This window comes from Panthera tigris, chromosome C1 (assembly GCF_018350195.1).
Source record: "Panthera tigris isolate Pti1 chromosome C1, P.tigris_Pti1_mat1.1, whole genome shotgun sequence".
NCBI lineage: Eukaryota > Metazoa > Chordata > Mammalia > Carnivora > Felidae > Panthera > Panthera tigris.
In genome coordinates, this window is record NC_056667.1 from 58,321,307 (window position 1) to 58,348,989 (window position 27,683).

The 27,683-nt window shown below is 40.3% G+C and overlaps 1 protein-coding gene across 12 annotated transcripts in view; it reads right to left on the minus strand.

Annotated features, from left to right (window-relative positions):
* The window catches only part of PTGER3 (prostaglandin E receptor 3), a 180,011-nt gene extending 162,245 nt beyond the window's left edge, over positions 1–17,766 (minus strand). For 11 of the 12 annotated variants that reach the window (XM_042997560.1, XM_042997564.1, XM_042997559.1 and 8 more), the window contains exon 1: positions 16,786–17,766. In XM_042997560.1, the coding sequence (XP_042853494.1) occupies positions 16,786–17,679 (894 nt within the window). In that variant the 5' untranslated portion in view covers positions 17,680–17,766. Of the gene's footprint in view, positions 1–15,160; positions 16,400–16,785 lie in introns of those variants that run through there. The other variant, XM_042997567.1, reaches the window with a different exon arrangement.
* Between the last annotated feature and the right edge of the window lie 9,917 nt (positions 17,767–27,683).

The following is a 27,683-nucleotide window of genomic DNA, read 5'->3' on the forward strand; positions in this document are numbered from 1 at the left end:
TAGTGTCTTTTTCACTTTATTACATTTTTTTTTTTTCATTCGTCCCATAGTCACTTAGTGAGTGGCTTCTATGGGCCAGGAAAACTCATAGACTAATAAGGCAAAGTCTCTGTTCTTAAGCAGTTTACAGTGCACAGTGAATCAGACAAACAAATGAATATTAACCAGAGGGAGGCCATACAGTTTAACCATTTATCACATAGGCCATAAAATCAGACAAATCTGGATTTGAAAGTCAGCTCTGCTTTGTGTTAGCCTTGTGATTTGGGAAAGCTACTTAACATACCAAAACTAATTTCCTCAGCTGAAAAAGGAGATAGCAGTATCCTTTCAGAGTGTTGTTGACAGAATGAAATGAGATTATGTCTGTGAAATGCTTAGCATAGTGCCTACTATAAAGTAAGCATTTGTCTACTGTGGACCATCGTCCTCATTGCCATAATAAATATTATGACAACCGTAAATACAACTGTGCATAATTAAGTGATCAGGGTATACACAGGCACTGTGGAGTATAAGGGAGGGCTTTTAAATCTGTCTCCAGGATCAGGAAAGCATGGCCCCCTAAATAGCGGATGTTTCTGGAAAGTTTTGGAAGACAAAGAGTTCCTACTGCTGAGTGGGAAATTGTGTGAATCATCCTAGGAGCTACAAATTGATCTTTATGACAGAAGGTAAGGATGCTGGGGGAAGGATGGAAAATGAGTAGGACATGTGGCCAAATCCAGGATCTTAAGAATTAAACTAAGGAATCTGAAGCCTGGGTGAGAGGGCGCTAGATAGTAACATGCCTGAATTCTTTGTGAGAGAGTCACTGTCAGCACACTGAGGTTTGTTCACTCCAGCTCTTTCTCTACAGTTATAAGAAAAAAAAGATGAAAGCAGGTCTGCAAGAATCCCAATTGTACTATATCATGCTGCAAGTTTTAAAACTGTCAAAACAAATTTTCTAATTTTGACTGTAGTCAAACACTTTCCCACTAGGCAAAGAGAACTCAATAAACAGTTTTATTTGTTTTATAAATAGTTCAGTGAAAAGAATAATATTTGTGAATTGTACTAGCTGGAAAATGTTTGCCTAATAAAACTTTTTACCACTGTATGTGAGTGTTCTACGCCTGAAAAGACAGACAACTGGATGAAATGGAGGTCCCACCTTTACAGAAAATACCTCCTAAATTGTAGGTATCATGTTGAATGGAATCTTTTAACGGTTTATTGTAGGACAAGTGAAAATTCTTGTCACCTTCTACAGGGATTTACATGACATATTCTCTATAAACCCAAGGTCCTATTAAGGCCAGTCATTGAATGGATAAATGAGATTCTGCAGGAAATCTTCTTTAACCCATGTGATTATCTGACCCAGCCAGTTTGTGTTATTTTTAGATATTTTCACTCAATCTGTTCTTTTTGTACATTTTCAATAAAGTAATATGACAGTGCTTTAGTAAACCAAGAAAAGTAGAGACAACCACTATGAAACTGAACGTTATGGCATAAAAAAGCTTCATGGATGCCACTCTCTAGGGGTGTGACTGGGGGAAGTTGTATAATTGTTTGAATCTTAGAATGTGGAACTGAAAAACAGGGATGAAAAACACCAAACTGATAAACTGTTGTGAAGATTAAACTAGATGATCTATTAAAGGGCTTCACACAGCAATTCTCAAGTACTTGCATGTAGTAGGCATTCAGGAAAGATGTCTTTTTGTTTTGTGCATCTCTTTAGCTTCCTCTCCTTGAGTCTCGTTTCCACTCCAACTCAATAAGGGATGTGAACGCATGTGCGTGCAGACATACACACACACATTACTGTTCTAATGTTTCTGAAACTGAATTTGGTGGTAACAACGAACTCCCACCTCTTATAACTATCACCTCGAGTTTGTAGAACTATTTCTTCATATTCTAGGTGGGAGAGAAATTCCAGCACTTATTTCCCACTATTACCCCCTACCTCAAAAATAGGATGCTGCAGGAGCACCTGGGTGGGTCAGTCATTAAACATCTGACTTTGGCTCAGGTCATGATCTCATGGTTTATGGGTTTGAGTCTCACCTAGGGCTCTGCTCTGCCAGTGCAGAGCCTGCTTTGCATCCTCTGTGTCCCTCTCTGTGTGCCCCTCCCTCTCTCTCCCTCTCTCAAAAATAAATAAACATTTAGGGGTGTCTGGGTGGCTCAGTCCATTGGGCGTCCTACTTCAGCTCAAGTCATGGTCTTGTGGCTCATGAGTTCAAGCTCTGTGTTGGGCTCTGTGCTGGCCTGGAGTCTGCTTTGGATTCTATGTCTCCATCTCTCTCTCTCTCAATCTCTCTCTCTCTGCCCATCCCCTGCTTGCAGTCTCTGTCTCTCTCTCTCTCTCAAAAAAAAAAAAAATTAAAAATAAATAAACATTAAAAAATATAATAAGATGCTGCAGGAATAAGATCCTTCTTCTGGTGACCCCTTGATATAGCCAGGGGGTAAAAACCCCAAGCTAAAGTGGTCACATCTGTACCCAGGACTTTGAATCTTGAGAGAGTGACACAAAGAAGGGAGCTCTGAGATGGCAGTTTCATCTCAGCGACATGCAAACTATCTTGCAGTGTGGCCTGACGCTCAGCTTTCAGAAGAGCCTGGGCCCTGTCTGTCTTCTAAACCTGGCCTGGTAGCTTCTTATGGACCCTGTGAACCACTGATATCCTTTTGACATATGCCCTATAGGCTTGGAGTCAGATTCTGTTGTTTGTGACCAAGAACCAAGTTGAGGGAGGAGATATGAGCTCTGAAGTCAGAAGATATTCCTATACTTCCTGAAACTGATCTACAACATAACTTAATTAGAAATAAATACTAGAGAAAAAGTATTTTTTTTTAATGTTCCCTAATGTCTTTTATAGAACAAAAGCTACTTTTTAGAAATTTACTTTTGGGGCACCTGGGTGGCTCAGTCAGTTAAACATCCAACTTCTGCTGAGGTCATGATCTCACAGTTTGTGAGTTCAAGCCCCAAATTGGGCTTTGTGCTGATAGCTCAGGGCCTGAAGCCTGCTTCGGATTCTGTGTCTCACTCTCTCTCAGCCCCCTCTCTTGCTCATGCTCTGTCTCTGTCTCTGTCTCTGTCTCTCTCTCTCAAAAATAAATTAACATTAAAAAAATTAAAAAAGAACAAAAGAGGGAGGGTTGGAGGAAGGAAGGAAGGAAGGAAGGAAGGAAGGAAGGAAGGAAGAAAGAAAGAAAGAAAGAAAGAAAGAAAGAAAGAAAGAAAGAAAGAAAGAAAAATTTACTTCTGGATCCAGGCAAATCCTCAGTCTATTCTTGGAGGAAATTACTACCATTAATAAATTCAAAAATCTGCTACCCAGCATGTTGGCTGTTAGCACATCCACTGATTTATACAGAGAAAATTGTCAGATTAACATCAAACCCAGACTACAACTCGCCCTTTATGGAGTTTTCTTCTCTGGTCATCTCACTATGGTGTTAATAGTATTTGTGAGCTTACAGGGCCTCATATGGCTACCTCTGTTCCATTGTAAACCTTACATCACACTCTTAACTCACTTCTGGACAATCCTCTGACCCTAAATCTTTAATTGTGGCTTAACAAAATTCACATTAGTCTTTGAAAATGAAATGGGGTCCCCGGAGTTAATGTCGTGTATAACAGTTTCTTGTATTCACAGAACAAAAAATTACAATAAAGAAGAAAGAAAGATGTTGAAACTGCTTCGAGATGACATCATCACTGAAATATTGTATTGTTATAAGAGCAAAATTAAAACCCATTGTAAATATAAACCTATTAACCAAAAGCTTTGGGAAACAACAACAACAACAACAACAACAACAACAAAAACACCATAGGATCTGCAATGAGCTGCAAAGCTATGTCATAAACTGATTGCTTAGAAGCAGAGCCTGAACTGACATATGGCAAGAAATCAAAGTGAGAGATACAGAAAGAGAGAGTCCTGGCTTTAGTCTTCTAGAGGGCCACCTCCAACCTTGACACTCCTGCAATTTATGTAAATCAAGCAAACTTCCCCCTCCCCCTCCCCTACCCCTCTACTTTTAAGCTTAGCTTGGTCTGGATCTTCTCCTGGGCATTATGATTCTTAGGACATCCTATTATTTCATAAACAAACTTGCTTACTTCTCTTTCTCTGGGTGACTGTCCCAGTTTATGTCTCAGAGAAAAAAATAGCACCCATTAGATAGAACTTAATCCTGGCTCTGCCCATTATTAGCTGTGTAAGCTTGCAGCAGTCACTTCCTTGTTAAGGAACCAAGGGAATGCCTTTGGTGGACAGCTAGCCACCTTACTACCAGAGGCCCAGAGAGGGAGGACCCTATTTCTTGTCATAATCGCAGGGCAGGGATTAGAGATATTTCAGAACGTCTTATGAACTCGGTCTTCAAATCTCTTTGTGTGAATACATCCACTTCTCCACCCTAATACCAGCCGTCATTGTCTCTCACCTGGAAAACTTCAGCACCTTCTATCTGTTCTCCCTGCACCTAGTCTTGCCTTTCTGCAATCCAGGATCTTTTAAAAACATAAATCCAATAATGTTACTCGCCTGATTCAAACCTTCCAGTGTTCTCTTAAAACAACATTGAAACTCCTTAGTATGGCCTTATACAAATACAATCTGGCCCCCAGCACTGTCTCTGACCTCACTTCACAGCACTCCACTCTTTCCTTCTCACTTCACTTCAGCCACACAAGCCTTCTCTCTCTCCCTTGAACACACTTGGTGAGCCCTTTGCTGTTCCCTCTGCCTAGAATGCCGTTCCTATAGATTATCCATACCTGGTTCTTTCCTTCACTCAGGTCTCAACTTAAATGTTACCTCTCTGAGGCGTTTTTCCCTGACAACTCAATCTACAAAAGTTTCTGAGGCTTCCTCTATCACATCACACTGCTTTATTTTCTTAACAGTGTTCATGACAATCTGATTTGTAGGCTATCTTCTTCTACTAGAATGCATGTTCCCTGAGAAAAGGAAACTAGTCTATGTCATTACTATATTTCCAGCATCTGGAACTGTGCCTGATGGATAGTAGATACTCAATAACCAACCACTGAAAGCATGAATGGGTAAATAAATTCTAAATGGCCCTCAGGTGTGATCCTATGTTCAGTACTGACAATGGAAAATAATATTGTTTTTTTTAGTCACAACCTCAAGTCTCTCTAGGGAATCACTCACTACATATCACATTCCTTGAGGAAAAGGCCATGTCATCATTCTGTCAGGTTTTAATAGTGCCTGGCATACAACTGGTATTCAATGAAGTGTCACTTAAATGAGTTGATACATCATGACTCCTGCCCCTCACATTGTCAAGATAACTGCATGTAATTTTGTTGTTCATAAATTTAGTGGAAGTTCTTGATACTTTATACAGAAGTATAGTATCATAAAACTTAAAAAAAAAAACTGTCTCTAGTTAAATTAAGTATTGTTCCACATAAACCAAGGATGAGCATTATCAACCAACATAAGAGAACTGAAATTTTTATATTAGAAACACCAACTCAAGATGAATTGGGTGACTCAGAGGCACCGTGGCTTAGAGAAAAGAGCTTGGCCTTTGACTCCCAGCTTGGCCTCTTACTAGCTCTGTTACCTTAAATGAATCAGTCAACTTCTTTCAACTTTAATTTCTTCATTATCTATAAATTGGAGCCAACAATGCCTTCCTCTTAGGGTTATTTTAGTAAATTAAAAAAAAAATGCACACACACACAACTAATTGTAAGATAGAGGCCAACACAGTACTTGGCTCTAAGAGAATTCTTTGTGCCCCATGAAAAGCAACAAATTTCCTGTAAGTAAGCTTAAACAATCTCACCAAGAATATTCTAAAAAGATATCAAACACTAAATGGGTTGTTTTACTAAATGACACTCAGAAGCCAAGAGATTTTATAATGTGAACTGTCTTATTTTACAAATATAGAACAGGAGTGTAGAAAAGCAATACAACTTGCCCAAGATAAAATGCAAATTCTTATTTCTAATCTTCAAGGCAATCTACCAATGCACTCTGCACCCTTTCCTTCATCCTTCAATCCCTATTTGACTCATAACATTGCTCAGCATTCTCAAACATACTTCAACAGAAACAGATTTGCACGCCATTCCCAGCACACCTGCTTCAATTTTTTCCTCTGTGTGTCTGCACACACTCCCTCCCCACTGTGCCAAACTATGTCTCTCCCTTCTCTTCAAGCAATACACAGGGGGAAAATTTTTTCTTCACTAACAACTCTACAACTCCATCAGACCTCAGCATTCACAGACTCTGATGCCCCACCTCTCTAATTCAGGAAGCAACAACCTGCAGAATATTCTTCATACATAAAGCAGATCAACTCACTGTGCCCTCACACACTGCTTTTAGTTGCTTTCCATCATACTTAAGATAAAAATATAAACTCCCAAACAAAAACGACAGGGTTCTGCACAGTTGGCCCCGCCCACATCCTTGGCCTCACCTTGAAGGCACTCTCCCTCCTACTCACTCCGGTCTGTCCACTGGCCTTCTGTCAGTTACTCTGATGCTTCTGCTCTTTCCCACATTGGTGGCTTCACATGCTGATTTCTTCCTCAAAGTATCATCCCTCAAGATTCATCATTAAGTGACATTTTCTGAACAGACCCTCCTTAACACTCCACACCTCACCATGGAATCAGGAGGGGGTACTCTTTGACATCTCTCAAAGCATTTTTATCTTCCCTTCATAACATGCTCATTGTTTTAGTGATGTACGTAATGGGGTGCAGGAGCCACCCCCCTTCTCTACTCAGGTGGACAGAGCAAGCCACATTGGAGCAGACGTCACGGAATAATAAGAAGCAATGACTTTGGTAAATGTAGAATGAGTAGGTTTACATAGTGGAAATCGGTGTGGTATCATAAGAAAATTCACACAACACTCCTGGTACATGCCACTGATCACTTCGGAAGAGGTAGACCATCATGCTTTCTGGGGGAAAAAGGGAGGTGGCTGAGAAACCTAACCTCTTCTCCCAAGATTTAAAGCTAATAAACTTGGAGTAGAGTGACTCTGGCTACATTCAGTAGAGGGAGAAGACATGGAAAGTCTTAGAAGAAAATTCATTGGAAGAGAAAGGCAAACCTGTCAGGAGGTGATGTGAGTACAACATAGAGACTAAGGCCCCAGGAAGGCTGATTCCAGACAGTATGTGACCTGAGGCCAGCTGCCCTCTGTGTCCATAAACTGTAGCACAGTGGTTGTCCTCTGGGTAATTACTGCTGAGTTCTATGGCTAGAGTTATGGGTATGAATTAATGTGCTCTCTAATGATGGTGCCCAAGTACAGACCTACTATAGCCTGGACAGGGACACGCTACCGCAGGGCCTCACAGCAGCAGTAGACGAGCAGCACTGCCCTTCTGCCCAGACAAGGCCCATCCGCAGCAGGCACCATGTGCCAGTGAGAGCAACCATGGTAATGACCCGTCAGACTGGTGACATTTGTTTATCGGAATGAGTGTTCACTGACTGTCTGCTACCTCAGTAGGTTGAAAGCTTCATGAAAGAAGACTGCAGAGCACAGATTGCACACTGCTCAACAAAAAGTGTCATTCACATAGAATATGATGTGAACAGTGCAGTGCGCCCCCTAGAATGAGCCCATAACTGCCCAACACGTGCAGTCATGAGTCAGCGCTCATCACCACTGCACCACCAGGGTGAGCAGAGTAGCGGGTATATAGCAAGCCCTCAAACGATATTTATAGATGATTGTATAAAAGAATATGTGGTCTACTTGGTCCATTTGCATACATTTCTATGCCCCTTTTGAGGAAGTCTTTGGGTGTTTTCCCTCATGCATCTAGTATAGTACATCCACCAGGGACGATTTTATCTATTTCAAGCTACAGGAAGTCGGAACTGAAAGGAAGCTTAGAGGTGATAATTGTTTAAATTTGTTGACGAGGAAAGGAAAACCATAAAGATAAAGTGACTTCGTTTATAGCAGCACTCTCAACAATAGCCAAATTATGGAAAGAGCCTAAATGTCCATCAACTGATGAATGGATAAAGAAATTGTGGTTTATATACACAATGGAATACTACGTGGCAATGAGAAAGAATGAAATATGGCCTTTTGTAGCAACGTGGATGGAACTGGAGAGTGTGATGCTAAGTAAAATAAGCCATACAGAGAAAGACAGATACCATATGGTTTCATTCTTATGTGGATCCTGAGAAACTTAACAGAAACCCATGGGGGAGGGGAAGGAAAAAAAAAAAGAGGTTAGAGTGGGAGAGAGCCAAAGCATAAGAGACTGTTAAAAACTGAGAACAAACTGAGGGTTGATGGGGGGTGGGAGGGAGGGGAGGGTGGGTGATGGGTATTGAGGAGGGCACCTTTTGGGATGAGCACTGGGTGAAATATGGAAACCAATTTGACAATAAATTTCATATATTGGAAAAAAAAAAACATAAAGTGACTTGTATCACGTGGTGGCAGAGCCTAGATGAGAATCCCCGTCTTTCGCTTCCCAGTGCCTTCTTTTCTCTGTGGCCCTCACTTCCTTCTCCCATCAATTTCTTTTGTTCTCATGGAGCAGAGAGGAGTGCTCACAAGTCAGGGGTCAACTTCATCACTAACTGCCACTCTTACCTTAGGACAGCTGAGGCACAGGAATGCAGATGTGCGTGTTCTCCCAACCCCACACAAGGTGGTTGGTAGTGAGACATTATCGGGGTAATTGCAGACATCAAGACCGTGGTGAAAGCTCCACCCTATTGTCTGGTGAATTCCCCCAAATGCATCTTATGTTTTACAATCTTTCTTTTTCTTTTCCTTCTTTTTTTTTCCTTTCAGCATTTTCAACATTAACAACATATTTCTTTTTCTAAATTTGCATGAATCACACCAACAGCAGCATATTCTCAACCACAGAAAGCGACACTTATAAAATATTCAGAAAGTAGGACAGAAAGATCAAATCTACTTTCAGGAATCAAATACTTTTCAGAAATATCAAAAGATTGGCGAAAAGTATATTTTTTTTAAGTTACACTTGATTTCCTGGAGGGTCAATAATTGCTTAAAACAAGGAGGATTCCAGCTCTAACTTGACCTCCTGTTTTTGTGTTTTCAAGATTTTTAAAAATAGTAATGCTATTTGTACTTCTGTTACATAACTTTTACCTAAACTAGTAGCTAATCTTCTTTCTAGCAGAATTAAGGTGCGAAAAATCAAGCCTCCCCTTCATCTCTGCCACTATATTTCATTTTTAGATCTATGGTTCTTCAAATGCCTATCATAAAAATCAGTACTTATAAAAGTAATACCGTATATACATTTTAATAAGTGCCAAGATCACCCGATGAAATGTCTTCCTTGTGAATGTTGCCCAGGAGACTGCCTAGGAGGGTCACTGGATGGGAAAATCACTCTGTGTTATCTGTAGACTACAAATGATATTAATGTTCTGTCAGGAGCTGGCCAAATTGTGAGGCGATTTACAACTCTGTGATTCTCACTCTTGGGTCTCATCTAAGGATAACATAAGTTCAGTTTTAGGCTTTGAGTCAGTGGTAGAAATTCTATTCAGCCTCAACATTGGTGATCCCCTGTTCTGATGAGGACAACTGAGTAATGAGCTCCACCCTTAAGAAGTCTGACCAATGACAATAACTAGATGCAAAATTAATTTGACGTACACATTTATGCGAGGACAGGTCTGAGTACACAATGAAGCCCCTGACTGGAGAAACAGGCAACACATTCTCTACCTGTGGCAGTGGTCTTCAGAAGATGAGGTCATGCTTACTCCTCCAGGTTTAGGGAAAGGGAAATGGGACCCAGCAGGTTTTAGATTTAGAGAGTTAATTCACTGGCAGCCATGAGGCAGAAAGGATTACAGAGCTGAAAGAATGCAGAAGAGAGATGGTGGCAGGGGGGAGGGATGAATTATAACACCTTGTAAAAATTTATGCACTTGAGATTTATAATTTTTAATGTTTTATTTTTTTCTGAAAAGTTCCACTCTCCACCACACATTTTTGCCCCCAGTAAACTATAACTAATCAAGCTGTGAAACATCACTTGTGTCTTTTCTTCAGTTTCCTAAGGAAAATGTCTATCTGAACACTAAGAAGTCAACACTATCATCCAGTAAAACATCCTAGTAGTGTCCCTACTATTGAAGGATATTCCCAATTATTCCCACATAGATTTATGTTGGTTTTCATTACCACGCTGTGAAATGGGTTGGGTAGGTGTTTTTATTCCTACTTTACAAAAGAAAAGCAAATAGTTCACAAGGATATCAAGTGAATTGTCTAAAGTCACACAATTAATTGCTTATGTAACAGGGACCAGATAGTGTCTTCTGATTTGGGTGCTTAGATACTCAAACAAGAACCATGTATTGGGTATACCTTATATGGCATGAAATCATGACCATTCCTCAGAAAAGAACAATGCACAAGACAGACACTGTACCTGGCCTCAGCAGGTCAATTAAGCAATATGTCCAATGAAGTGTGACTCAGACTATGACTGGGAAATGCAAGGTAGGTGCTATGGAACCAAAGGGCCAGAGCACGCAATCTGGCCTAGAGAGAGAGAATCAAGGAAGTCTTCTCAAATAAAGTGACTTCTAACTTGAGACCTGAGGCAATCCAGGAGGGGTGATTGCTCTGTAGCTATTGTTGAGTGACTGAGGGTGAAGTGGCAAATGAAAAAATGGAGAGACAAACGTTCTCAATAAAGAGCAGAGATAATTTCTTCCACTCCATAGTGCTATTCCTCAGTTTGTGTGTGTGTCCTTCTTGCTAAAGAAGTCACACATTGTCCACCTGTCATTACTGTTACCATGCTTACTGTAAAATATTGACATATACTAGGGGTCAGGATAGAAGGAGAACCCCAAGGACAACCAGGCTTCTTCTTTGGTTATCTTCTTTAACCTATGAGAGTTGGAATTTTCTAAGGAAAAGGGGTACTTGAGAGGCCATCTAATAATCTTCAAGAAGTATGGTGGGAGTTGAAATACAAATTTCCTACTTCTGTCTATGATTAAGAATTGAGGGAAATGGGGGATTCAAAATTTGACATGTTATGGTTGTAGACCTCTGGATCTTAAGGCATGAATGAGATAACTGCAGAACACTGGTGAATTATAAAAAATACTACACAAATATAATGAGTTTTAGGGAGAACTTCCCTCCCAGCTTCCTTGCAATGCAAGGCCAGAACTGGAAAATGACACATGACCCAGAATCCCTCACTACCACCCTTTAGCACCCTCAGATGAATCAAGTCTATTACAAATGTGTGCAGCATATACTCCTGAATGTTATTCCCAGAAAACTGAACCCGTGGAAACTTTCATAATTGAATTCTTGACCTTTACACCTTTTTCAAAAGAGAAAGGCCAATGAGTCACAATTATTCTACAATTCTAGACCATCTGAACTTCTTTAAATAGAACAGTTTAAGAACTGTTTAATTCTTGGCTCTCTCTGTTAAACCCAAAATAAAAAAATCTGCATTCTTTTAACCTTGATTTATCTCATTAATCTTCAAGTTATATTGGCTTCTGAATATATCATTTAGATAATCCACCATCACCATATGTACTCTGTCCAAAAGCCCCAGTCACGCAGGAGCCTTGTTGTTGCAAAAAAAAAAAAAAAAAAAAAAAAATTCAGCCACACAGTCTCCTTTCCAAATTTCCTGAACCCTTGGAAACTTTCACGGTTGAAATCATCATTGAACCATCATTCTCACCAATAAGAGAACCTGAGAATAACATAAATTGGAAAAAAAAAAAAAGCCCTTAAATATCTAGTAGTCCTACCTCCATACTTTACAGATAAGAGGATATTTAACTTGCCCAAGGCCCATTATTAGAGCGATAATTCCTGGCCTATATTTAAGCAAAATAAACAAATCAACAACAACAACAAAACTGAAAATAAATGCGATCACACAACCTGAATTATAAATCTGGTTCTAATAGTCTTTACACTTGAGTTCTTTGTCTGAATGATGTAGAAAATAGTGGCAAATTTACAGGATGCAATTAAATGAGATAACAGATGTGAAAATATTTACATGGTGAAGAGGATAGAGTAGAGGACAAGAAATGTTTGTTAAGCCATCACCCTTAAATCAACCATTTCTAATAACTTCAGTTCTTTATCACCTTTCTTCCTGACTCATCTCTTCCCACTGTCTTACCCAAAGTCCTAAATGACTCATGAAAGTAAGTCATAACCAATCTCACTTTCCCATTTTCCATCCCAAATCTATCTGTAAACCATAGCCTTGTCAATCTTTTAAAAACCCTCCCCCTATTCTAAAACTCAAAATAGAGATCTGTAGTCTACTGGCAAAGAACATGGTCCTTATCCCACGTTCGTCCTAACAACCTCGATCTGATTCCATACACCTTTTCAAAGAATTTTCCCATGGTTCTAGTGTACACGCTCTGTTCTGGTTCCTGGACACGCTCATGCTCAGCCACAAGTCAAGCTATGCCATCCCACCTCTTCCCTGAAGTCCACTCTGGTAAAGTCAGGTGGATGTTCTTCCCAGAGCCCAAGGCAATACTAATTATATCAAATCTGGTATTGTTCTCCAATTGTTTCACTCATAAATGTGGGGCTCCACTGAGCAGATTATAATTCTTTGACCAGCTATTTATTTATTTATTTATTTATTTATTTATTTATTTATTTTAACGTTTTATTTATTTTTGAGACAGAGACAGAGCATGAACGGGGAAGGGACAGAGAGAGAGGGAGACACAGAATCAGAAGCAGGCTCCAGGCTCTGAGCCATCAGCCCAGAGCCCGACGCGGGGCTCAAACTCACGGACCGCGAGATCGTGACCTGAGCTGAAGTCGGACGCTTAACTGACTGAGCCACCCAGGCGCCCCTTTGACCAACTTTTAAAAAGTCTACTTAATATCCCTTCCACAGTGCCTAAACAAATAAAGTAATAAACAATAAAAAGTAAAGAATTCCAAGTAATCTCAATTCTCATAAAAACAAATTATGGAAGGTTTTTATATAATCATTTTCCTTGGAGCAACATCCTAAATAAGGCAGAAATTTATAGGCAGAGAAGATCACCAATTGCCTAATACTTTTTTATACCGTGAAACAGGATTACCTCTGTAAAACAATCTATTGCATATTTTTACCACATGTAGTGTACTTAAGGCAAGTCTCATTTGTCAAGATATATCAGGGATTCCTTAGATTTAAATAAAGTCACATCCACATTGTGAAATATCTTTTTATAATTTTTTTTTACATTTATTTATTTTTGAGAGATAGAGTGAGACAGAGCACAAGTGGAGGAGGGGCAGAGAAAGAAGGAGACACAGAATCTGAAGTAGGCTCCAGGCTCTGAGCTGTCAGCACAGAGCCCGATGTGGGGCCCAAACTCACAAACCATGAGGTCATGACCCGAGCTGAAGTCGGATGCTTAACTGACTGAGCCACCCAGGTGCCCCGGGAAATATCTTCTTGAATTGAAGCATCTCTCTTTGCATTTGTGGATATTGAGCAGAATTTGCTGGTTCAAGCTTAAAGGCAAAAGTTTCTAAGGCTGCTTTTATCCAAGTCCGAAGTTGTAGATGAGGAATTCTGTTCCTCAGACCTTACTTTTCACAATGTTAGCCTTATAGTTGCTATTTTTAAGATAGCTACAATGTTAGCCACATTCCACCTGTCTGGGGAGTGTAAGGTTTACAAAAATACAAAAGGTACTCATGGCTTTTTGTGAACAACAGCCTAAGGTTATTCCTATTTCTGGAAACTTGGCTATCATGTATAATAACTGGATGATTCGGTGAATTTGGTTCATAAAAAATGAAATAATAATAAAAAGTCTAACAGATTTGCACTGCTGAGTCAACTGGTGGATTCCAATAGGATTTGATGCCTCATAAACCTACGGTGACTACAAATTTTAGATCGTCTATCATGGTGACATCACTTTCCACTGTATTCTCAATTTCACATCTCACATCATATTTTTTTAAGTTTATTTTTACTTGTTTTTGAGAGAGAGAGCAAGAGAGAGAAAGCACAAGTGGGGGAGGGGCAGAGAGAGAAGGAAACAGAAAGAATCCCAAGCAGGCTCCACACTGTCAGCTCAGAACACGATGCAGGGCTCGAAACCACGAACCGTGAGATCATGACCAGAGCTGAGGTCAGACGCTTAACCAACTGAGCCACCCAGGCACCCCTCACATTGTGTTTTGTAAAGTTTCTGGGAAAGAGAAAATGTAAAGAAGGTTTTGTTTTGCACCATAGATAAACCTGTAAGTATTTTGTAGCAGGAACTTGTTGCCAGTCATTTTCTTATTATGGTATCTCTGCTAAATTTTCTGGCAGCAACAACTGAATATTATTATAATTGTGATAGTCTCCAAAATAAGATATACTCAGGGTCCTTTTAAGTAAGGAGTTTGAATAATTACATTGGTATCCTATGCCCAACTCAACAAAGGCTAATAGGGAATCCATATTTTACCTGTAGTTAGAAAACAGGTGTAAAAAGGTTCTCTCACTTCACATTAATACACTGAAAATTCAAGTCACTAAGTTCTAGTGTCTTTATTCTTATAGTTCCCTAACTTATTAAAAGAGCTGTTTTTCCAGTTTCTTTGAGATAATTCCAACTTTTTACTGCAGATCTTTCTGAAGATATCTGAAGATTTAACTTCGATGGTGCACAAAACAGAAGACAGAAGCACTTCTTTATCAAGTTTATCAAGTACCTACTTTGGAAACCGTGAATCTCTCCTCTTTGATATGACCATGTGTTAAATTTACTTCATTTTAAATGTAATATTTTTATAAGAACTGAATCAACACAGTGTCCGATAAAATGATGCAAACCAGTTAATATTTTTTGAATGCAGGAACTAAATAAGACTAGTTCCAAATATGTCTTTCTTAAGAGAGTGAGTTTGACCATCCTAGCTTGCAATTTTCAAAACTGATCTCAATTCTTAAGGCTACCAGGCCCGTCACATTAGAATCAAAGTTTTGAAATAAAAACACTACACAGTTTCTCTTCATCCGGTTAACTGTATAGGTAAGCATTTTATTCATACGATTTAACTGCATTTCTTTTAGGATATAAAGTGTGTGGTAAGAGCAGACTCAAAGATGTGGGTCTTAAATGTCAACTATGAAAAATTCAGATATTCTGTTTGCCTTTAAAGTTATGTTAATTACCACACTTTAATTAAGTGTTTATTTTTTTAGAACTCTTTTCCCCTTCTGTTTGGCCACCTGTATACCTCATTCTTCAACCACAGGAGTAAAGGTGTCTAAAATTGATGCTGGGTTTGATAAGGTACGGTGATGACATTAGCCTGAGTTCTAGTTCCTGGAACAGAGATCTGTGACCACACAGCCACTTATGGGCAGCTAGGTCCCAGCATAACTCCTTGTGCCCACATGTCACTGATTTGGAGCCAAGACCTGTGCTCTAAATATACTGTACCAGTTAAACACAGGTATTCTAGGCTATCTGCTTTGTCAAATGCAGGGGAGTGTGGGAAGGGGAAAGGAACCAAGGTTCTGTTTTTAAATACAAGGGATTAAAAGTAAACATGGTGCACAGCAATGGCAATATACTTAACACCACTGAACGGCACACTTAAAAATGGTAAATTTCATGTGATGTAGAACATAAAAAAACTAAAAGAAAAACCATGTGGGAGTGGGTTCTGAAAACTGTGTTCATGGATTTCAGAAGTTTTGCACGACGGTCTGTTAAATGTCCAAGTCCAGTATATAATCTGCTATAACTCTGCCAGTGACCAGGTCACGCTTGCTGCAATGCTTCCTATTAAGCCAGGCTGCTTGGAACCTAAATGAACATCCACTCATCAGGTACTCATAAACAACACTTACTCATAGAAATCTCCAGCTAAAAGCACCCCAGAGGAAAATCTGGAAAGCACCAGGTAAGTGTGTGGTGCCACACAAGGAGCATGTGTAAACATCACTTGCTCCCAGGCTGTGCCCCTCTGTGAGGAGCTAGGCAGTGCAGGAACCCCTATCTTCCTATCTCAGGACTGGTCTTGCTCCAGCCCAAAGGCCGGTCAGAGTTCCCAGGCCTTGGGGTCCCATTGACTGAATGTGGGTTCAAGCACTCCCTAGAGGGTACAGCACCATTCCAAAGGGCTGAGGCAGGCTGCAGCGGCAAAAGGGGTCTTCCTTCACTCTCTTGCTTCCATCAAGAGTGAACCTGCAGGGAAGGTTAGCCTGGCTGTGCTGGGAGGGCACGCAGTGTGTCAGAAGCTGCAAGAGGGCTGTGCCGGCCTGCTGTTGCAGGTAGAATATTTCTGCAGACTGAAAATCATCTCAACATGCAAGAGATGCCTGAAATGAGAAAACGCACAGCAGCAGGCTACAGTTGTCACAGCCATTCTGCCCCTAGTGCACCCACTAGAAATCTGTGTCTCTGTACAGGCACTGGAATGACACCTGGGCATCCTCCTACTCCCTCCAATTAGGATGGGAGCAGCCCCGTGGCCTCCACGCTTGCATAAACAAAGCCTAACGCGATGCCTGGCACTTGGAAGGTGCCCAGCAAGTAAAGGAGGAGCTCAACTCTGAAGCCACAACCAAGATAGCGGGCCACAGGCCTCTCCAGTCCTCTGTGGTTGCCAACACACCCCTGCAAGTGCTGCCGCATCAAGAGGCCTTCCTGGCCCGCCGGTGCGCCCGCCCGCCCAGACCTCTGCACACACGCAGGAACTACGTACCAGTAAGGGCGACCAGCAGACAGACAGCACGCACATGATCCCCATGAGTTGGATGGCCGTCTCGGTGGTGATCCGACCCCACTGGGCGCCGGACTGTGACGCCGTGGCCTTGGCCCGGCAGCGGGACACCAGGGCCTTGATGGTGGCCAGGTTGCAGGCGAAGGTGACGGCCAGCGCTGAGAGCCCCAGGAAGGCAAAGGTGGAGGCGAAGAAGAGGTTGCCCCAGTTGTGCGAAGAGCTAGTCCCGTTGCCCCCTCCCCCGGTGCTAATGAAGCACCACGTCCCGGGCCACTGGATAGTGTACTGGCCTACGCCCAGCACCGGCAGCAGGGCGAAGGCGAGCACCGCGAGCCACACGCCGAGCAGCACGGCGCGGGTGGCGCGCGTCTTCATGTGGCTCGCGTACCAGTGCGGCGCCCGGATGGCCAGCGCCCGCTCGACGGCCATGGCGCTGGCGATGAAGAGCGAGGAGAGCCCAAAGACAGTCATGGTCAGACCGAAGAAGGTGCACAGCCTCCCCGACGGGTCGAGCTGCTCCCAGCGCTGCTTGGACAGGTACACGACGATGACCACCGGGCTGGTGAGCAGTTGCCCGACCAGGTCTGTGAGCGCCAGCCAGCCGATGCACAGCAGGAACGACTTCTTGCGCTTGCTCTCCCGGCGCCGGTAGCTCCGCGACACGAGCAGCATGGCCAGCGCGTTGCCCACGAAGCCCGTGATGAGCATGGTGATCGGGAAGGCTACGGACACCGAGCCGCAGTCCTCGCCGGGCTCGCGGGGACGCGTGAGGTTGCCCCGCGCCGCGGCGGAGCGCTCGGGCGCCCACATGCCCGGGTACGAGTGGTTGAGGCGGGTGCAGAAAGGGGCGCTCCCGTCGCCCCGGGTCTCCTTCATGTTGGCTTCGAGGTGAGGAGAGGACGGCGCCCGGAGAGCAGCAGCGGGAGCTGGCGGAAGGGGCGCGGGTGGCGGCGAAGGTCGGTGTCCACCCGGACTGAGGCTGGGGCCGGGCTGCCCTCCATGATGCGGGGCGTAGCCGCCGCCTCACTTCTCTCCTCTGGCCACGGCGCCTGGGCTTTCAGGCAGCCGCGCCGTCGGCTCTGGGAAGCCTGCAGCTCCGACGCGCGCGAGGTGCCGGCCCCTTCTATAAGGCCGCGGAGGGCGGGGCGCCCGGGGGTGTGGGCCGAAGCGCGCCGGGGCGGGGGCGGGTGGCTGGAGGAGCAACTGCGCGCGTCCCCCGGCTGCTGCGTGACCGCTGCCCTGGCCGCCAGGGCTGGAAACTCTCAGGAGGACTCCTCTTGCCCCGACTCCTGGCCAGACGGGACGCCCAGCCAGTCCGCCCTTCGCTGCGCCGCGCCTCCTCCTCTCCTCTGCCAGAGGAGCGTGGGCGGCCCGGGCTAAAATGTCTCCCCGTGCTTCCCGACCACAGGCAAGTCGCCAAGGCAGACCCGAACGTCCGCCCCGCTCCTTACCCATCCGCCAACGCTTAATGCAGGGGCCGGATCCTCCTTCCGTAGCTCTTCTGTAACCCTGGCAAGTGTAACTCACCTGTTTCTAAGCAATCCGGGCCAACCACACTCCTTTGCATTGCTGAATGTGAACTTTTCTCCCTTTTTATACTTTGGGACCAAGCAGCTCTGTTCCCGGGGGTCACCCTGATAATATAATACTCATAGTGCCTCATAGAGACTTAACGGAATACGTATAAAGGAAACAAAGTAAAATCAGAGTGCCGAATTCGAAGATGAAATCTCAACTACCGCTCTCCACCTAAATTCTATCCGTCTCCCCGTAAAAAAAAAAAAAAAAAAAAAAGAAAAGAAAAAAAAGAAAGAAAAAAAAAAGCTACGGCTAAAGTGGCTAGAGGCAGGTGGCAGCCGCTTGCATATCTGAGATAATGAAAAACTGCGGCCAGCCTATTCTCAATTAGGACTAGAAACTGTAGTTAGATGTTAGGAAGGTCTTCACATTTAGTGAAAATGGGCATAATTGCCTAATATCTTTTACTAAGCGAATATTTAGTGTTTTTTTCACAGTTTCCCGTTTTATCAGATCCTCCAAGGTCTTGTTCCTATTACTCCCCTTTGACGGTGAGCTGAGGATCCTTGAAGTTAAAGGATGTGCCCAAGTTCTTCCAGCAATTCTGCAGTCTGCATCTTTAGTCTTGTTTGCGTCCATACCATAATTACTCTTAGCAGTTGAGAAACAACAGTAACTTTGTTCCCACATTTTGGAAGGGTCTGGCTTTTCTGCCTCTTCACATTGTCCAGGAAATGAAAAGATTTTGAAAATAATTTGTAGACTTCGTTTTTTCCCCTCATTTAAGAAATTAAACCTGATCATATAGCAGTATGAATACCATTACTCAGGCTTCAGATTGACTTCAGGAGGAAGTCCTGTACTTAGTTTCTTTACCTTTCCTAGCTTAGTTGGTATCTTTTGGGGGTGTAAATGAGTGGCAGGAGATGATCCCACATTCTTTCTGTGCTGTTGTATTAACTCTCTGTATGAGAGCTTGAAAAAAAAAATGCTTATAAGCCTTATATAGTTTTTAAAGGAGAAAGAGCAAAAATGTAATTTCAACTCCATTTTAACAACATGCATTAATGACATTATTTTGTTTTGCAGTCATTAAAATTTTTTTACACTTTTGAATTTTCTTTTAAAATATCATGTTTCTAATGAGAATGACAGCTAGGAAGGAATACTCAAGTGGTTTACTTTTTAAATCTTCTCCAAACTTTTGTCTTATTAATTTGAATTAATCTGAAACTCATACTTATGAAAGTTTTTTCTAAAATCTCATTTAAAAGATAATATTTAATATTATCATATATATACTTTAATGCATATTGGATGAAAGTATTTATCAAATTAAATTTTTCAGTAATGAGACTCTAATGTAATTATGTATTTTATTTAAAAACTTAATTTGTCATGATTCATACAGCAAACATCAAAGCTGAATGTCTCTCCAGTTATATCAAAAATTATTCTCATTTTTATGAATATTTGACTTCTTTGAAATTTTACTTCCCCCATTGCAGTGTATGCTGTAGCTAACTTGACTTCGTAACAGTAACAGAGTTAATGTTAGACTCTTTACTCACCTCTATACCAATGCACTAAATATGTTGCATTTCAGATCTTTTGTGTAACATTTTCCTCCTTTCAGTGGTTTGCTTCATCTTATTCTAAGTTGTCAGTTTTTTAGTTACTTACCTTGTAAACAAGTGATTTAGGGAATCTGAGGAGCCATGGAATAGGATGCTGCCAGATGGATTCTGGCTGGCACTTTTTAGTGTCAAGGCAGAAATAGCCTGAATTGTGTTGGTCTGAAACACCAGCACCCTCTAGTGACCAACCTAATAACATGCTGTACAGTATATTAAAGAGAATTTCTAAATGACAAATATGTTTTGCTTAAGGAACCTCTGATATCTTTCTTAGGGGTGTACTAATTAATACATAACTATGGTCATTTTGTTTTCCTTGGAGTGCACAAACTATCATGTCTAATCCACAGACCAGTGGAGTATTAGAGTCAGATCATTGAAAAGACCACATATTCAAATGTTTTTTTTAAAAATTTAAAAGTATATAATCACCCATTATCTATTTAATTAAAAAAATTAATGTTTATTCATTTTTGGGAGACACAGAGAAACCAAGTGTGAGCGGGGGAAGGGCAGAGAGAGAGGGAGACACAGAATCCGAAGCAGGCTCCAGGCTCTGAGCTGTCAGTGCAGAGCCCAATGTGGGGCTCGAACCCACAAACCCACAAACCATGATTATGACCTGAGAGAAAGTCAGAGGCTTAACTGAGCCACCTAGGCGCCCCTCACCCATTATCTATTCTTACCTTAAACTATTCTCTAAAAATAATTTACATTTTAATATGTAAATATCTTACCTTTTAAAATTCACAACATATATCAATATTTAGCTAGCATTGATGAATATATTCTGCCACTTCTACTGAACTTGCATTAAGAAATCTTAAAATAGACTTGGTTACAAAACAAGATCAGTAACTATTTTGCATTCCTTCATTATGGATGGAAAATATCTATAATTCTTATTCCATTGATCCAATTGCTAATTTCAGCATATTTTTAAAAATGTTTGTTTTTGAGAGAGAGAGAGAGAACGCAAGAGGGGGAGGGACAGAGAGAGGGAGGCACAGAATCCAAAGCAGGCTCCAGGCTTTGAGCTGTCAGAGCCCGACGTAGGGCTCGAACTCACAAACCACAAGATCATGACCTGAGAGGAGCCACCCAGGTGCCCCCAGCGTATTTCTTAGTCATCCATCCATTCATTCAAAAAATATTTATTGAGCATCTATTGTCAGATACTGTGCTAGTTGTTAGAGATATAAAAGAAACACACAGATATCCCTACATTTATGGAGGTTATGTTTTAGTGCAAAATTCTTGATTTTTAAAATCTGAAATAACAGAAGAAAGGAATGCTAATTTCAGTGGCTTTTGTTATTTGCCATGGAGGTAAGTTCTTATATAAAATCCAATTTAAAAATTCATGTACAATTTTCATGAAAAATGGAAAAATATGTAGTTTTATCACATGGGATTTATTTCAGGAACCCAAAGTAGATTTAAACACCCAAACATCAACCAATATAATTACTATTTCAACGAAATAAAGGAGATGCTTGAAGTTTTTGCTAAATCAAACATCTGGGTATACTGAATCCCTTTGTATTGATTGCATTTTCTTCAAACTTTTCTTCCTGTTTCTTTGCATGCCTGATAGTCTTTAGTTGAAAACTGGACTAGTTAATATACTGTAGTGACTATGGTTTCTATTATTTTCCATGAGGATTATTGATTTGGCCTGGGGCCAGGTGGGGGCTGGGGGTGCAGGTGATGTGGTCGTCCACCAGGTAGTTAACTTGCCTGAATTCAGACTGCCAACATTTCCTTTTGTGGTATACAGCTGCTTTTCTATCTCTGCTCTGTTGTCATGATTTCTCATGGCTGCTCTGTGGATTGATCTACCCTATACTGCATAATTTGTTGGTCAGTGATGGGGACCACCATGTCTGTGGTTTTCTTCTGCGGATTCTCCTCTAATTTCCAGCTGCTCTGCCAGCTTTGGGTTGTGCCCTACATTTCAAGCTTGTCAAATTTCAACTATTTGCCACCTAAGGTGCTCAGGGTGGAGAATAAACTCGTTTAAGGAAAGCATCAAAGTCATGGACATAGGTCTTGAGTAGTTTTATCTTCTAAGACTAGGTTCCACTCTGGTCTCTGCTTGCTTTTTCACCAGGCTTCAGGGGGATTCTCTTTCACGCACGGTTTAGCTGTCAAACATATATTTGGGCAGAAATTCTATCTCATTCTTTTTAAGGTTCTTATCATCTGGATTTCCTATTTAAATTTGCAGTGGTCTTTTCAGCCTTGAACTCCAATCTCTGGCACTTTTTGCCAGAGACTGATTTTTCCCATCGCTGATTTCCCACAGATATAGTCATGAGGGTTGGGCATCTCTCTCAGTCCAAAAGGCCAGTAACCCTTAATTCTTACCCCTTTTAGTTGTAGTTTTGAGATTAAACTCTTCGCCAATTTCTGTATGCTTTTGAATGCTTTCCAGTGAGTTTTAGTTGTTTTTTTTTAAATTTTTAACCAGATTTTCATTGTTATCTGTAGGGCAGTGTGATAATAGCATAAAGACAGACACATCTGTTCAATGGAACAGAATACTAGATCTACTTATATCTAAATAGGTAGATATTTATGGCTATACACACACACAGCGGGGGGGGGGAGGGTTACAGATATACAGATAAAAGATAGGTATACACACACATCCGTCCATACATGTTCAATTAATTTTCAGCAAATGTTAAGATAATAAAGTCTTTTCAACAAAGGCACTGAAAAAAATGGATACCTGTATGAAAATAAAAATGGACATAAACCTTCTCATACCACACAAAATGGACTGTAGATTACATGTAATTATGCTTAATCTTCTAGATTAAAATGGGAGAAAAATTAATGATTTCTTTAGTCTCCCATCATTACTGGAAGTACTCTCCAACTTGTCTTTTAACATTTAACATGATTCTCTGTCAGTATGCATATAAATTCTTCATTCTTCTTAAATACCATGAATAATCCAAATTCTTTCTCTTTGGACTATTTGTAATTTTTGCTGTCAGAAGCAATGGTGCAACAAATATTCTTGTGTATATTGGTGTGCATACTTGTAGGACTTATTTTACATGACAGATCCTCAGAAGTGAACTGCTGTACACTGATGACCCCCAAATTTGCATCTGCAGTCTACGTCTTTTTTGAACTCCAGTTTCATATATCCAATTGACTGTCATGCCATTTAGATAGAACTTCATCCCATTTAAATGGAACTTCAAATTTTCTTCCCCACTCCTTGTTCTACTCGTCTTCCCCATCTCAGAATACAATATACCATCCACTTACTGAAGCCAGAATTCCAATAACCATCCTTGAGTCTTCCCTCTCTACCATGTTTTCCAGCGTATCATCCAGTAACATTCTAATTCAAAATACATTTCATCTACATTCACTTGTCTCCATCTCCACATCTACCACCTGGTTCAGATCACTACCACCTTTTACTCAATCTACCACAATAGTTTTTAAATTGCCTGGATTTTGTAATTAAAAATTTTATTATAACAAATTGAGCTAAAACGACAAGTTTAAAGCCTTTAATTATATTTTAAGATGCTAATAGTATCTTCACTTCTTTCACTCCCAAAACCAGTATTAACAGATTGAGGTATATTTTTTCCAATTTTTTTCTATGCTTACACAAAGATATTTCCACTCAAAGTCCATGAATTTCTGCTTCTGCATTTGCCAGCCCTGAACTAGTATTGCTGTTTAGAATATTTACAATCTGATGGGTAAAATATATTTTGTTAAATTGGATTTCCATAAATACTAGTGAACTTAAATCCAACTTCATTAAGGAAGTTAAATCTATTTCCATGTGTATTAACTTCTTTAATTGCTTTTACATTTTCTATTGGATTAACTTCCTCTTTGTACTTTTATTGGATTGTCATATGCTATTAATTTGTAGGAGCCCTTTGTACTGTTAGAGATACCACCGATTTCTCATTTTCCTACCTTGTCATTTGCCTTTTTTACTTTTTGTGTCTGGATTATCTTACGTAAACCATTTATTCAGAAAAAAATAATAAACTTTTCCTTTTTGGTTTTGGGAATTCTTAAGACAGTTAAGGTCTCCCCTTGATTCATACACCCAAGTTACATTCTGAAATATTTTCCCTCCAGTATTATCTTTAAAATAGATTATTTTACTTTTTAGCAGATGGTAACAAGGTTGAAGTTTAACTTACTTTTTGATGGGCTATCATATGGGGTAGATTTGCTGTAATTTTGTTTCTATGCTTGGGGTTAAGAGCTTCTTGGACTCATCGCAGTCTCCTTTCAAACATATGCTGACCATGACTCACCTGAAGACTTGGAGGACCAAGGATCTCCGCATGCATGCACCTCTCCTGTTACTTGCCATATCTTAGTGACCTTGTCCTTCCTACTCCATCTCAACTCAGGGAAAATTGCAAATCTCCATCTAGGGAAATCCTGTGATGTATCTCAGAAATCTTCTCAAGGGAGTAAGGTGGCATTCAATAGGGTTAGCCTTGTTTCCCTTTATCAGATTATCACCGTCTTCCTAGTTCAGTGTACTGAAAAACCCTGTTTTAATATATTGTGTGGTTTTGGGTGGAAGGATAAATCTTGTCATGAAGCAAAAGTTCTCTGCTTAGTTTTTTCTCACTTTCTACTTTATGTTTGATCTGTTTTTTATGTTCTTGACATGGAAACATAGATATTGGTGTAGCTTCTTTCCTAATACATGGTTTCAAAATTACACATTTCCCTCTAAGTAGTGCTTTAGCTGAATCTCGAGGATATTTTCATTACCATTCAGAATATCTTAAATTTCCATCACTTGTTCCTTGCTATATGGGGATGTTAAATCCTAATTATTTTTTGGTTTTGCTATTGAGTCCGTTTAATTCCACTGGTCAATGAATGTATTTTGTACTATAAATCCTTTGAGAACTGTTGTATGGCTCAATAGCCTACGTGTAAATATTCTATGTGCAGTTGTTAGATGTAAGGTTTTACAATTACCTAAGTAGGTCTACTTGATCATGTTTATTCATAATACCTTTTTCTTCATAGAGAGAAAGGTATTATGATTTTCAAATACACAGATCTACTCACCCTGTCAGTCCTAACATTTTGAAGTTATTAGACGTTGATATGGAATGCTTTTAGAGAAGCCAGGGCTGAAGTGCACTTCCAAGTTTATGACATTTGTGTTAAATGGACTCTTACCACTATCCAGTTCCTGTTCTAATACTCACTAGCTTAGTCTGTTGTGTTTGTATTAATATTGCCACATACTGGTATTTGCTTGGTAACTTTTTTCCACCTTATTTTCAACCTGTGTTCTTACTCTGAATGCATAACTTATAGCTATAATGGGGTTTTTGTGGATTTTAATCCAGTGTGACAACATATAATTGGGGTGTATAATCCATTTTCAATTAACTACAGGTAGTTTAGCTAGCCTATTGTTGTATTTCATGTTTTTCTCTTTAAGAAAACCTCTTTTAGAATTATTAAAGTTTTATTATCCTGTTATTAACTTCTTGTACCTTTTGGGGTTATTGTGGAAATTGAAATGCTTTCTTGACTGTGAAAGTTTACCTTAAATTAGTACTTTTACTATTTCTTGAGGAATGAATCTTTTAATGGTTTAAATCACTTACCTTCTTGGGGGCACCTGGATGGTTCAGTTAAGCATCCCGCTTTTGATTTTAGCTCAAGAGATCAAAATGCAGATTAAGCTCCCCACTGATAGCACAGGGCCTGCTTAGGATTCCCTCCCTTTCTTTCTGCCCCTCCCCTACTCATGTGCATGCACAGTCTAATATAAAAAAATAAATAAATCACTTACCATCTTCCTTTTGTGTTAATGTTGTAATCTTACTTCCATGTTCTAAGCCCAATACATTACTCACATAACTCCAAATTTAGGACTACACTGATTACACAAATGCTGTAATCTGCTTAAGCAAGCCTTCTATTCTTTTCCCATAAAGTAGGTCTTTCTAATCCGTTCTCCAAGAAGTAGCCAAATTTGCTTAAAGCTAACTAGGACTATTTCAAACCTTTCAGTATTTCCCAACTGTTTGTAGAATCTATTTAAATTATTTTCTATGGCCTAGCGGCTTTGCATGATAAGAGTGTCTACCTCTACCACTTCATTTTTTTACTCATTATGCCTTACACCAGCCTTAAGGTTATCATCTTAGCACAGACTTAGCAACTCTGGTATAGATCTTTCAGGAATGATTCTCCCAATTCTCTCTGACCTTTAGGTCTTCTACCCACCACTCATTTACTTTATGGTACTCATCAAAATTTGTAATTATTCTGTTTTCTTAGTTTTGATAGATTCACTAGAATACCTTGCTGTTTTACCATCTAGTCATTAACTAGTTAGTTCACTGTCAGGCATGCAGCAGACTCAATCAACATATGTAAATAACTGAATAACACAATTCTTTGGCTATATTCTAAATATTGATACTGACAAATTACCCTCTAAAAGGTCTGTGCTAACTCATCCAATGATGAAAAAAAATTAGGGATCTTAAAATGAAGAGATCATATTGATTCAAAAAGTCCCAGCAGATGCAATCAAAATGGCACTAATGACAAAAGTCCAATGGTGTGCCTAAAATTTTCAATGTGTTAAATATCAGTCTTTATAATCCTTGAACAAGATTTTTTACATGTAAATTCCTTATAAATCCTGACATTTCCTTTTCTTTCCACTTTTGCTCATATAAGACATCAAATCTTTCAAATGCAGAGGAAACAGTTTGCTACTTATTTGCTACCTAATTGGCTTACCAGACTCACAAATGCCAGTATTCGCTGTGTACTCATGTACCAGGCACAATGAACATTCCCAGGGTGATACAGCTACCATAAAGTAAAAATTCAAATCAGGAAGTTTCACTCCAGAAGATACACATCAAATCTCATTGTCAATTCTACCCCTGGATCACACCCATTCAACTTTACTTCCTATTACATCCAGGTGGGAGATACCCAGCCTTTGTGATGAGGTTGATAATAGGCTATGACTGTTTCATCTTTGGGGGTAAATACAAAATCCTTGCTCTCAGTATATCACTGTAACTCACTGTTTTCAGTCAATGTTCAATGTGGTCCAGTTTAATCCTGACAGATCAAGAGGTTCCTTCTCTCCAAGGTTTCTCACAGCCATGGTTACTTTTGGTCCTCTAAAAACATGATCAAAACTTGAGCCTTCACCATTTAGCTCACATTCATCTACAAACCATCTCCTTCCTTCAGGACTACTGAAGTCAATTCCTGTAAAGCATTTTGCTTTCATCCAGGCAAGACTGAGTCTTCCCATTTTTATCACTTTATTTCTACCATAAAATATTTTATAAGTACTCCCCCACTAAATTAAGGTAATGGGAAAAGGGCTGTCCTATATCCTTTTAGCTTCAAACCCAGGTATTTTTACATCCTTGAATACTATGTAACTTTCCTCATAAGCTTCCTAGATATATTTTAATCATTCAATTACTTAGGAATTTACCTAGTTATTGTAAATATTTTTCTTACACTAGTACCTTTTATTTTGCTAAATACATACATTTAAGAACTATTACTTATTATAAATGTTTTTTACAAATGTGTGCAAATGTTATGAAAAGAAACCATACTGTTTACTAGTCACTCTCAATGACTACAAATTTGCCTTAATGCTACCTGGATCCATCCCTCCTGATACTATAATTGTCAAAACTC